Here is a 13,174-nt window from a genome sequence, read left to right on the forward strand (position 1 = left end):
CTGTAGGAAAAAAATTGCCTGCATCCAAGCTATTGCTTAATGTTCTTTGACAAAATAAAAGTAAACAAACCTAGTGCAGCATTGTAGTAAAAATGAAGTGAGATAATTACAGTTTCACTTTGAACTTTATATTCAAAGAACATAATTCTGTTTAATGCAGTGATACACTAAAAATGAACAAAAATCTCCACTCACAAGTGGTGTAGCAGCTTAACTTGAATATAAGAAAACAAATAAGTTACTTAACAGCATTACAGTAAAACCTGAATACCAAAATAAAATGGAAAGTCACTCTTTTGTTATGAAGGAAAGCCAGTTCTTAAAGTGCTTGTATTGTGACAATGGTTTGATGGACGTTTCTACGCAAAGTGAGTGTGTTTTGACCCTTTGGGGCTTCCATAGTGCATGGGATAGCGTGCTCGGCTCTAGCTGTCCGCGATTCAGTATAGTAACAGAAGAAGTTAATAAAGTGTTTTGTTCCCGACAATTTGTGAATATACCGTGTATTTATTTCTTTATTAAGCAAGTGCATCACTACGACGCTCGGTTACATAACTAAGCCAATCAGAGAGCTTGATACTGAGATGTCGTTCAGTCTTGTAATAACACGTAAACTCGTAAAAGCTGTATGTTATGGTCCTGAAGTTTTCATACTCTGATTAAAAGTTATTGTTTAGTAAACCGGAGTGATCCTCGACTCACACACCGTATAAACAGTAAAATTCTACAGTAATGAACGCAGCTCTGCTCCTACCGCCTCGTGAAACGCTCACATTGCAGACATTACACCGCTGTTGGACTCGTTTCACTTTCCAATTTAAAGTATTTCCACACAGCGGACATGCTGACATAAAACAAAAGATCGGGTTATGATCGGCATTAGTAAAGCCGATTTCCGATCAGTTAAAAATGCCTTGATCGGCCCCGATTCCGATCTTTGAGATCGGATCGGGACATCCCTAAACCAAAGTGTGTAAAACATGACATTAAAATCCTAATAAATAAATTTTGAACCTTCATTATGGTTCACATTTAAACATTGACATAATGTGGCTATAATGCTTTATTGAAACTAAATATAAATGAAGAAGATATATTTTATTTGTCATATATACATATACAGGTGTACAGTACAATGATATTCTTTCGTCGCAAATAGGTACTGTCTTGCATATGATATTACGTATTTAATACACTTTGTCTAATCATATACCTCTAGACAGAAATGTGGCAATTACAGTGTATCACAAAAGTGAGTACACCCCTCACATTTCTGCAGATATTTAAGTACAGGGTGGGCCATTTATATGGATACACCTAAATAAAATGGGAATGGTTGGTGATATTAACTTCCTGTTTGTGGCACATTAGTATATGGGAGGGGGAAAACTTTTCAAGATGGGTGGTGACCATGGCGGCCATTTTGAAGTCGGCCATTTTGGATCCAACTTTAGTTTTTTCAATGGGAAGAGGGTCATGTGACACATCAAACTTATTGAGAATTTCACAAGAAAAACAATGGTGTGCTTGGTTTTAACGTAACTTTATTCTTTCATGAGTTATTTACAAGCTTCTCTTTGTTTACAGCCATTGACATGTCGCAGAGGTTAACACGTGAGGAGCGGATAGAAATTGTGTTGATGTCTGGTGAACGCAGTACCCGGGTCATTGCAGCAGATTTCAATGCAAGACACCCTACGAGACCACCCATCTCCCATGCTACAGTTAGCAAACTGCTTGCCAAGTTTCGTGAAACTGGTTCAGTGTTGGATTTGCCAAAATGTGGACGCATGAAAACTGTCACTAATGAAGAAACATCAGTGGCTGTCCTAGCTTCATTCAGCAAGAGCCCACAGCGTAGCACTCGCCGCATGTCACTGGAGAGTGGCATCAGTCGAACATCCCTTCGGCGGATATTAGCTACTCACAAATGGCACCCTTACAAACTCCAGCTGCTGCAGCATCTCAACGAGGATGACCCAGATCGGCGCACTGAATTTGCAGAATGGGCAAAACAAAAATTGGAACAGGACCCTCAGTTTGTTCATTTTGTTCAGTGATGAGGCAAACTTTTATGTGAATGGTGAAGTTAACAAACAAAACCACCGCTATTGGTCTGACACTAACCCACATTGGATAGATCCCTCCAAGACTGTTGGAACACAAAAATTGATGGTATGGTATGGTATATGGGGTACAAAGATAGTGGGGCCATTCTTCATCAATGGAAACCTCAAGGCCACTGGATATTTGAAATTGACTTGACATGATTCCCTCTTTATGCACTGAAGCTGGCACGTTCCCTGAGTTTTTCCAGCAAGATGGTGCACCACCACATTATGGGTTTCAGGTCCGAGCATTCCTAGATGAACAGTTTCCTGGAAAGTGGATTGGTCGTCGTGGGCCAGTTGAATGGCCCCCAAGGTCTCCCGATCTGACCCCCTTAGACTTTTATCTTTGGGGTCATCTGAAGGCAATTGTCTATGCTGTGAAGATACGAGATGTGCAGCACCTGAAACTACGGATACTGGAAGCCTGTGCTAGCATTTCTTCTGCGGTGTTGCTATCAGTGTGTGAAGAGTGGGAGAAGAGGGTTGCATTGACAATCCAACACAATGGGCAGCACTTTGAACACATTTTATAAGTGGTCAGAAACTTGTAAATAACTCATGAAAGAATAAAGTTACGTTAAAACCAAGCACACCATTGTTTATCTTGTGAAATTCTCAATAAGTTTGATGTGTCACATGACCCTCTTCCCATTGAAAAAACTAAAGTTGGATCCAAAATGGCCGACTTCAATATGGCCGCCATGGTCACCACCCATCTTGAAAAGTTTTCACCCTCCCATATACTAATGTGCCACAAACAGGAAGTTAATATCACCAACCATTCCCATTTTATTTAGGTGTATCCATATAAATGGCCCACCCTGTATATCTTTTCATGGGACAACACTGACAAAATGACACTTTGACACAATGAAAAGTAGTCTGTGTGCAGCTTATATAACAGTGTAAATTTATTCTTCCCTCAAAATAACTCAATATACAGCCATTAATGTCTAAACCACCGGCAACAAAAGTGAGTACACCCCTTAGTGAAAGTTCCTGAAGTGTCAATATTTTGTGTGGCCACCATTATTTCCCAGAACTGCCTTAACTCTCCTGGGCATGGAGTTTACCAGAGCTTCACAGGTTGCCACTGGAATGCTTTTCCACTCCTCCATGACGACATCACGGAGCTGGTGGATATTCGAGACTTTGCGCTCCTCCACCTTCCGCTTGAGGATGCCCCAAAGATGTTCTATTGGGTTTAGGTCTGGAGACATGCTTGGCCAGTCCATCACCTTTACCCTCAGCCTCTTCAATAAAGCAGTGGTCGTCTTAGAGGTGTGTTTGGGGTCATTATAATGCTGGAACACTGCCCTGCGACCCAGTTTCCGGAGGGAGGGGATCATGCTCTGCTTCAGTATTTCACAGTACATATTGGAGTTCACGTGTCCCTCAATGAAATGTAACTCCCCAACACCTGCTGCACTCATGCAGCCCCAGACCATGGCATTCCCACCACCATGCTTGACTGTAGGCATGACACATTTATCTTTGTACTCCTCACCTGATTGCCGCCACACATGCTTGAGACCATCTGAACCAAACAAATTAATCTTGGTCTCATCAGACCATAGGACATGGTTCCAGTAATCCATGTCCTTTGTTGACATGTCTTCAGCAAACTGTTTGCGGGCTTTCTTGTGTAGAGACTTCAGAAGAGGCTTCCTTCTGGGGTGACAGCCATGCAGACCAATTTGATGTAGTGTGCGGCGTATGGTCTGAGCACTGACAGGCTGACCCCCCACCTTTTCAATCTCTGCAGCAATGCTGACAGCACCCCTGCGCCTATCTTTCAAAGACAGCAGTTGGATGTGACGCTGAGCACGTGCACTCAGCTTCTTTGGACGACCAACGCGAGGTCTGTTCTGAGTGGACCCTGCTCTTTTAAAACGCTGGATGATCTTGGCCACTGTGCTGCAGCTCAGTTTCAGGGTGTTGGCAATCTTCTTGTAGCTTTGGCCATCTTCATGTAGCGCAACAATTCGTCTTTTAAGATCCTCAGAGAGTTCTTTGCCATGAGGTGCCATGTTGGAACTTTCAGTGACCAGTATGAGAGAGTGTGAGAGCTGTACTACTAAATTGAACACACCTGCTCCCTATGCACACCTGAGACCTAGTAACACTAACAAATCACATGACATTTTGGAGGGAAAATGACAAGCAGTGCTCAATTTGGACATTTAGGGGTGTAGTCTCTTAGGGGTGTACTCACTTTTGTTGCCGGTGGTTTAGACATTAATGGCTGTATATTGAGTTATTTTGAGGGAAGAATAAATTTACACTGTTATATAAGCTGCACACAGACTACTTTTCATTGTGTCAAAGTGTCATTTTGTCAGTGTTGTCCCATGAAAAGATATACTTAAATATCTGCAGAAATGTGAGGGGTGTACTCACTTTTGTGATACACTGTATGCATAAATAAACAAAGGTAAAACTCATGTGTACATAGCGGTTGCCTTACCTGTTCCACCCTGTGTCTGGTCTGTAAATAGGGATCATAACGTGCTCGGATGGCTCTCATAGATGTGGGCTAAATGAAAAACAATAAGCAAACACACAGAAAACAGAACATCAGAAATATCCTAAGTTAAAGAAAAGGAATGTGGAGGGTGTGTGAGTTGATATTTACCTCATAGCCTGTGTACGACTGTGTAGAATATTCAAAATCAGAATCAGGACCACCTGGACAGTATCTATTAAAGAAGAATATGCACTTTTACACTCAGCGGTAGTTGATCAGCTAATTTTCTTTCCACTGCACTATACATTTGTAGATCATTTTTTATAAGTACAGAGTCAAAGAAAAACAATGTGTAAATTAGAAGTGGAAATATGCACTTACACACAGATGTTGCCTGTAAAACTGATATGTGGACAGCGATGAGGCTTGCACATCACAGCAACAACAGCAATCTGGACAGAGAATCAAAATCTACTTATTTTTAAAAACTTAGTTTATTTATTTATTTAGTTGTGTTATGCCGTGTTTACAAAGCATTTATATAAACAGAAAAATTGATAAAAATGTTACAGAATAGGTTTCATTTGTGCTGGATGAGCTTAGGATGTGCCAAATAAAATAGTTTAAAAATCACAAGCATATTTAATATGGACATAATAAATATGAAAAAAGCGTGTGGTATTTATTGTTAAGTTATAAATAATGCATTACTAAAATTGATAATTTTGACATTTTAGGGTTAATTTGTTTTATTGCTGTGCCACCAGAGCGCCCTCAAAACCAAATACTATCCTGCAACACCGAAAGTTTACAAACTGTCTTCACTTTTTGTTTCAGGTAGCTATGCAGAAGCAGTAAAAGAAAATGAATTTACCTTTTTAAGACATTTATTTATCTTTAGTAACCTGGTGAGGACAGCAGTGATGAGGACAAAAGGTATCCCAAGAACCCTGGCCCAAAGGCAAAAAACACCCTGAACAAGGCATCAGTGTAATAGGGGGCATCAATAATTTACCTTAATTACTCTTTCATACATAGGAGCAATTTGACATAGCCAATCTACCTATAAGCAAGTTTTGAGGATTGAAAGAAAACTAAAGTGTCCAAAGTCAATACGTGTGGACATGGAGAACTGGAAGCCAGGGCACAAAACACTATGTTGCCTTAACATGAATCAATTTGCTACCACCTTAAATAAACATAAATTAATTGTGTTACTATTTTAAATAATTTTGTGCTGGACATAAATAAATTGGGTTTTAAACTGATAGTGCAGCTGTAGCCTAGTGGGTAAGATACTGGACTAGTAATCAGAAGGTTGCCGGTTCAAGTCCCACCTCTGCCAGGTTGCAACTGTTGGGCCCTTGAGCAAGGCCCTTAACCCTCAATTGCTTAGATTGCTTACTGTCACAACTGTAAGTCGCTTTGGATAAAAGCATCTGCTAAATGCCGAAAATGTAAAATGTAAATATTTTTTTCAATAAATAATAAGGTAGTAAGTATGCATTCTAGCCTCTTCTAGCCACTGTTTTGAGTAGTATTTTTATTACATTATCTAGTTAAACTGATTAAAAGTATTTACAAAAGCACTAAACACTTGTCATTTTTTGTACCTATAAATTTAAGGTTGATAAAAAACAAACACACACACAGTGCAACACCAAAATGAGTGGTAACACTGTAAAACAACCAACAAATGCAATGATATTCTGTCATCATACCCCACTGGCTGTACGGATGGGTTTGGCCTTCAGTTTCGGCACAAGGGCACGTCTGTACTGGGGAGGCACTGCAGCAATGATGTCAACCAGACGGGGTTGTGCTGACAGGCCGTATTTTGCTGATGTCTTTGTCTTCAATCTAAAGAGACAGAATACAACTTACTTTTACATTTCAAAAATGTTTAGCACGACTCAACGGTCAATCCACACCAAACCTCTTTCAAATGTACATAATCATTTTCTGTCCACTATTATAACAAGCATGTATTATAACAAAATGCTTGCTATGAATCAATTGTTGCGACAGCATCCCATAAGTGCCATTTTCTGGATTTGTTAATCATACATACAGTGTTTTATCAAAGCAAACATTAAAGTTTATGCACAAAGTGATTTACTGGCTTCTTTTAAGTATTGTTCCACTTGCAGTTCATTGTGCAGGATGGTCACAAACGTTGTAGTGTAAAATATCAAAGGACTAAATTCCAACATTTACTACTTAACAGCTGTTTCTACACTCACTGTCTATTTTATCAGCTCCACTTACCATATAGAAGCACTTTGTAGTTCTACAATTACTGACTGTAATCTGTTTCTCTACATGCTTTGTTAGCCTGCTTTCATGCTGTTCTTCAATGGTCAGGACCACTACAGAGCAGGTATTATTTAGGTGGTGGATCATTCTCAGCACTGCAGTGACACTGACATGGTGGTGGTGTGTTAGTGTGTGTTGTGCTGGTATGAGTGGATAAGACACAGCAATGCTGATGGAGTTTTTAAACACCTCACTGTCACTGCTGGACTGAGAATAGTCCACCAACCAAAAACATCCAGCCAACAGAACCCCATGGGCAGCGTCCTGTGACCACTGATGAAGGTCTAGAAGATGACCAACTCAAACAGCAGCAATAGATGAGTGATCGTCTCTGACTTTACATCTACAAGGAGGACCGACTAGGTAGGAGTGTCTAATAGAGTGGACAGTGAGTTGACACTGTTTTAAAAAACTCCAGGAGCGCTGCTGTGTCTTATCCACTCACACCAGCACAACACACACTAACACACCACCACCATGTCATTGTCACTGCAGTGCTGAGAATGATCCACCACCTAAATAATATCTGTACTGTGGGGGTCCTGACCATTGAAGAACAGGGTGAAAGCAGGTGAAAAAAGTATGTAGAGAAATAGATGGACTACAGTCTATAAGTCATGAATTACAAAGTGCTTCTATATGGTAAGTGGAGCTGATAAAAAGCCTACACAGAACTTTTGGGAAAAAAATTTTTCCTTCTTCAGCATTAAATGCCCTATGCACGAAGCAGGACCCATAATAAAATGGATTGCAGAGTTTCGTGTGAAAATAGTGACTAATCTCAACTCTACCCAACAGCCAATAATTAATTAAAACACTAACAGCAAACAGGTATTATTGTCCAACTTCAGTATACAACCTCACGTAACCTGTGACTCCATGCAGTCATGATCCAAAACCAAGTGAAAGGACTTTCCAATGGAGTTCAAGCTGTCACAGCAGAAAAGGTGGACCGAACCCATACACTACAGACGGTTTAGGAACTTACTTGTTAAGGTTGATATCTTTGCCCTGTTCGTGAGCCTCGACCAGCTGTTTGATAACATCTGCAATCGTCATCATCATCAATTCAGCTCGACTATGATCACCTGATAAAATCAGACATATTGTTAACATTCGTTCTTTCATTCACTCATGGTAATAATGCATAGATTTTAAAGTACTTTCAACTGTTATACACTAAGGTGTTGTAACATTTTGCCATCCAGCCTCAGCAAAAATGACAGTGAATCGGGGCTTTTTACAAGCAGGTGGTTAACTGACACAGCACCAAAACTAAAGAGACACTACTTTATAAAAACACAGCACGACAAAACTGCGCAGCTAGCTGACAGGTTAGCTCTACAGCTAGTAAACACTACAGTTTTGTCGACTTTAAGAGGTACTTACTTTTTTTCTTTGGCTTTCCCATCCTGACTCTGGTAGCGGGTTAGAGCAGAAGCCTTTTCTTCAAAAATTAGGTTGTAAAAACATAAACTAAATACTAAATAAGACTACATAAACACAGCTAAACTGTTAGCATCCCACTGTACCAGCGTCACCATGCTTTATACCGCCAAGCAGCGGAGTGTCGCAAAGCCTGAGCTGACGGCAGTTAGGACCAAAATCCACTCACTTACTCACACGTAGAATAGGATCGAATGTTTTGAGATAAGGAGAAGAAACATGAGGAGAACATTCCAAACTCCTAGGGTTTTTGTTTGTTTGTTTTATGAATTAATGTTAGTCCATTGCAGGGACTTACATAGTTTGAGATAAGGCCACCAACAACCTTTTTAGACATTTTAAGAAAGTACAAATCATGACTACCAGGATCTATAAATAAATAGTAATAACAAAGCCGCTCAGGTGCTGTTCACCAGAGCTGAGCTCTGCCTGCCAGCTAGGCTGAGCGGCCACACGAACAACGATTGGCCTGTTGTTCAGATAGGGGCGGGATTAAGCCGGATGGGGACTCTCTCTCAGACTAGTGTAATTACGACCTCTGCTGGCTGATTGGTGGGAAAGGAGTGCGGTAGAGGGTGTGGCTCTCCGTACACAGCGCTGTATTGCACTGCACTCGTCAAGTGTAGGTGATAAGATGTTTGATTGCTGTGCACGTGTTGGAGGGGGCGTGGAGCAGCGTCGTCCTCCCCAATCAGGAGCAGGGACCAGCATTAATGAGAGGATGATTGACGGGCAGAAATTGGATGCGCTAAAGTGGGAAAAAAATGGAAAGAAAAAAAAATAATAACAAATAAAGATACTTAATTTTAATTAATAGTCAGGATTTTAACCTTGTCCAATGATTGTTGTGGGTCCAATGCCACCCAGAAACACTAGGCGCAAGGCTGGAATACACCCTGTACAAGGTGCCAGTTAATTATAGGGCAACAAACATTTACCCATATACTCATACACTCGCTCACTCAGTTACACCTATAATTATATTTTGTGATGTAGAAAGAAAATAAGAATAACTAGTGGAAACACATACAGATAAAGAGAGAACATACAAAACTTTTCATAGTCAGTGACCAAAGCCATGCATTAAACCCAGGTCTTTAGAACCCATGATGTGCCAAACTTACTCCTTCAACTACACCACTAACGCTTATCTTCATCAGTATCTGCCATAGGTGCTATCAAATTAAAAAACAATGTAATCGGCAGAAACCAAATTGCCTATTTCACAGTTACCTCAAAGAAAATACATTTCACTGTTGGCCATAGCCGGCACGGTGGCTCGGTGGGTAGCACTGTTGCCTCACAGTAAGAAGGTCCTGGGTTTGATCCCCAGGTGGGGCGGTCCGGGTCCTTTCTGTGCAGAGTTTGCATGTTCTCGCCATGTCTGCGAGGGTTTCCTCCAGGAGCTCTGGTTTCCTCCCACAGTCCAAAAACATGCAGTCAGGTTAATTGGAGACACTAAATTGCCCTATAGGTGAATGGGTGTGGGTGTGAGTATGTGTGTCTGCCCTGTGATGGACTGGCGCCCCATCCAGGGTGTTACTGTGTGCCTTGCGCCCATTGAAAAGCTGGGATAGGCTCCAGCAACATTATACAGCATTTTTATACTGATTAGGTTCATGGTGAGCACAAAACCCACCAGAAAAAAGTGACTGAGAAGAAAATAGCAAACTCTTCACACACTGTTCAAATGCGTTTCAACTCAGATCCCCAGGACCCTGCACCAGTGTGATTCACACTTCATGCTGTGCCACCCTGCACATGTATTAATTCACTGTTCATTGTTTCATGTATCTATTTACATTCACAAATTAGTAATAGACCACTAAACAACTAAAATGTATTATAAATATTATAACTTAGCCATTACCAACTTTAATTAGTGTTACTAATAACCAGTCCATCCTGTATGCAACCTTGCTACTATCCCTTAGAACTCAACCCCCCTGCAACACACACGCACACACTCAATGCAACATTCATTACACACTTTTGTGTGGGCATGCAGTATGGCCTACAGTTGTGTAGTCTTAACCACGGCCTTTCCTACATGCCATAAAGCAGATGACTCAGAGCAAAACTATTTAAGCCAATGGAAAAAAGGTTTTCCTTCCAAGTCAGTTTCAACACATACTGTAGATATACTAACATGGCCAAAGTCTACCTTATATCATCAGTAAAGAAAATAATGCCCAAAATAAACACTGGTGTTAGAAACATTGTGTAGTAGTAGTAGTAGTAGTAGTCTGCCTGAGAATATTTTGGGTGTCAGCTGTGCTTTTAATTCAAGGTCTATATATAGGCTATTCTGTAACAATCCAGCTGGCTCCCAGTGATTACTATGTATACCCTGTATACCATGCAACTGTGTTCTGTAAAGTTGACCTTTATCACAGATATTTTAATTATTTCCAGTCCTTTTACTTTAAGTATTTTAATTTATAACAGAAAGCATATCTCTAAGCATTTACAATCGCAGCAGGAGATGTGTTTAGGGCTATCAGGGAAATGTATGATAAAAGGGATTTGTATATGTTATGACTTTATGTTATCATTTATAAAATTACAAAAATCCATGTTTAATTTAGCTAGTCTGTTTTATTAACCCCTGCTATTGTGTGGCTAATGTACTACCCACTGCACCATGCTGCTCAGCAAAATGCTAAACAATTTCACAATATGATACTTAGTAACTATTGACCCACCAATTGTCAGCGCCTGCATGTGACAAAGTGTTATTAACTTACAATGAACTAGATACAGATATTAAAATCATCTTTTAGTAAGTGGTTAATATTCAAAGAAAACTATATAAGACAATGTGACCATATAAAAGACATTAATTATGTGTTCAACCAAGTTAAACAACATTTATTTTTAGATGTTTTAGTATAATATGATTAGATAATTAGGAATATTACTTAAAGACATACAGTAACAATGGTACTCCAATAAAAACAACATCAACAAAATAAAATCCTTATACATTTAATATATTACCATCCCAAAAGTTCTTTTGTGGCTTTATTCAACATATCTGTATTCAAACAAATCTCTCAGAAAATTCTAGATAAGGTCCTTAGTGTTCTCTGTGGTTTCAGTTTATTAGGTTTTTAGTTGTCCTCCAGCTGTGATCAAAGGCATAATCATGGTAAACTGTCCCCAAACTGTTGCCACAATGTTTAATAAACATTTGATTTACATAAATCAATTGTTATACATCTATTAGCAATGAATGTGGCAGTAACAAACAGTCCACATACTTTTGGTCATATAATGTATTTGGTTGCATTCATTCTTCCCTCAATTTTTAGTTTCTATGTCCTTACTACAGAGATGCAACACAGTAGTATAGTAGAGGCTGTCACCACCATCTTTCACCGTAGGGACGTTTTTAGCTAGGTGTTGTGCAGTGCTTGTCTTTCTTTCAACGTGATGCTTGCTGATCTGCCCAAAGCGTCTCAGCAGCCAAACGAATATTTTTCTCATGACTCTCAGCCAAATGTGTGACCCAAGCAAAGTCACTGCTCTTTCTAAATAGCCAGATTAGCAATAATGGGAAACTATTTCAAACTGCCAAAGAGAGGAGATGTGAATTCTATTCGTCATTGCTGTCACACTGAAAGACAGGCTAACTCATTCATTTAATATCAGTTAACAATTTGATACCAAAATATTGTAGCCCACTGTGCTAAGAATGTTACTAGTCTGAAAAAGTTTACTAATTAGGATTTTAAATGAACTACTGTTATTTGCTATTATAATAGCAATATAAAAGTTTGGCTAGATACTCAAACTGATCATTAACATTAATGCACACAGAACACATAGGCATAGTGTGATCGAAGTACATTAAAGCAATTGAGGGTTAAGGGGCTTGCTCAAGGGCCCAACAGTGTCAACTTGGCAGTTGTGGGGCTTGAACCAGCAACCTTTCGATCACTAGTCCAGTACCTTAACCGCTAGGCTACAACTGCCCTTAAAATGAATCGATAAAAAGCATGTTCCTAACACGAATAATAGTTTTTATTAAATAAATATAGGGTGATTTGTGAGATTTTTTTTTTTTTATTCATTTACATTTTTTGCACATGAATGGGTTCTTGACTTCCAAATATTTACACACATAGCTTGTAGCATTTGTACCCCATGGGACCCCTACAGCTTAAATACCACTGAGGTAAATGTATGAATACACAGGTTTGGGTTCTTCACAGTAGCTATGGTACTCCAATAACAACATCAACAAAATAAAACCCGTATACTTGTAGTAATATATTCTACAAAAGGTCCCAAAAGGTTTTTTTTCTTCAATCGTGTTTTAGTTTATTAGGTTTTTAGTTGTCCTCCAGCTGTGATCAAATGCATAATCATGGTAAAAGAATAAGGGAAGTTCCCCAAACTGTTTCCACAATGTTAAAACCATGTGATTTACCTTATATAATTTGTATACACCTATTTTTATAAAATAAATATATGGGGATTTGTGAGATTTTTTTTTTTTTAATTCATTTACATTTTTTGCACATTAATGGGTCCTTGACTTCCAAATATTTACACACATAGCTTGTAGCATTTGCACCCCATGGGACCCCTACAGCTTAAATACCACTGAGGTAAATGCATGAATACACAGGTTTGAATTCTTCACAGTGCAGAAAACTTAGTTAAGTTAAATTCGAGCAAGAAGAAAAGAAACAGTCGATCATTTTGTGTTTTAATAGAATTTTTGCGGTGTCGCTTTGAGCAGAAAGTGAGTCGATGCGTGTGTCGATTCCGCAGGGTGTGTCCCTCTGAGGCCAGGAGGCATTTTTAAGGAAAAAAAACAGCAGTG

The 13,174-nt window shown here is 39.4% G+C and overlaps 1 protein-coding gene across 2 annotated transcripts in view; it reads right to left on the reverse strand.

Annotated features, from left to right (window-relative positions):
- Positions 1 to 8,426, reverse strand: part of elp3 (elongator acetyltransferase complex subunit 3) — a 54,724-nt gene extending 46,298 nt beyond the window's left edge. For both annotated transcript variants that reach the window (XM_063001253.1, XM_063001252.1), the window contains exons 1-6: positions 8,284 to 8,426; positions 7,883 to 7,982; positions 6,300 to 6,438; positions 4,960 to 5,030; positions 4,747 to 4,810; positions 4,579 to 4,647 (exon numbers count right to left, since the gene is read on the reverse strand). In XM_063001253.1, the coding sequence (XP_062857323.1) occupies positions 4,579 to 4,647; positions 4,747 to 4,810; positions 4,960 to 5,030; positions 6,300 to 6,438; positions 7,883 to 7,982; positions 8,284 to 8,305 (465 nt within the window). In that variant the 5' untranslated portion in view covers positions 8,306 to 8,426. The remainder of the gene's footprint in view (positions 1 to 4,578; positions 4,648 to 4,746; positions 4,811 to 4,959; positions 5,031 to 6,299; positions 6,439 to 7,882; positions 7,983 to 8,283) is intronic.
- Between the last annotated feature and the right edge of the window lie 4,748 nt (positions 8,427 to 13,174).

Source organism: Trichomycterus rosablanca, chromosome 9, assembly GCF_030014385.1.
Source record: "Trichomycterus rosablanca isolate fTriRos1 chromosome 9, fTriRos1.hap1, whole genome shotgun sequence".
In the NCBI taxonomy this organism is placed as follows: Eukaryota; Metazoa; Chordata; class Actinopteri; order Siluriformes; family Trichomycteridae; genus Trichomycterus; species Trichomycterus rosablanca.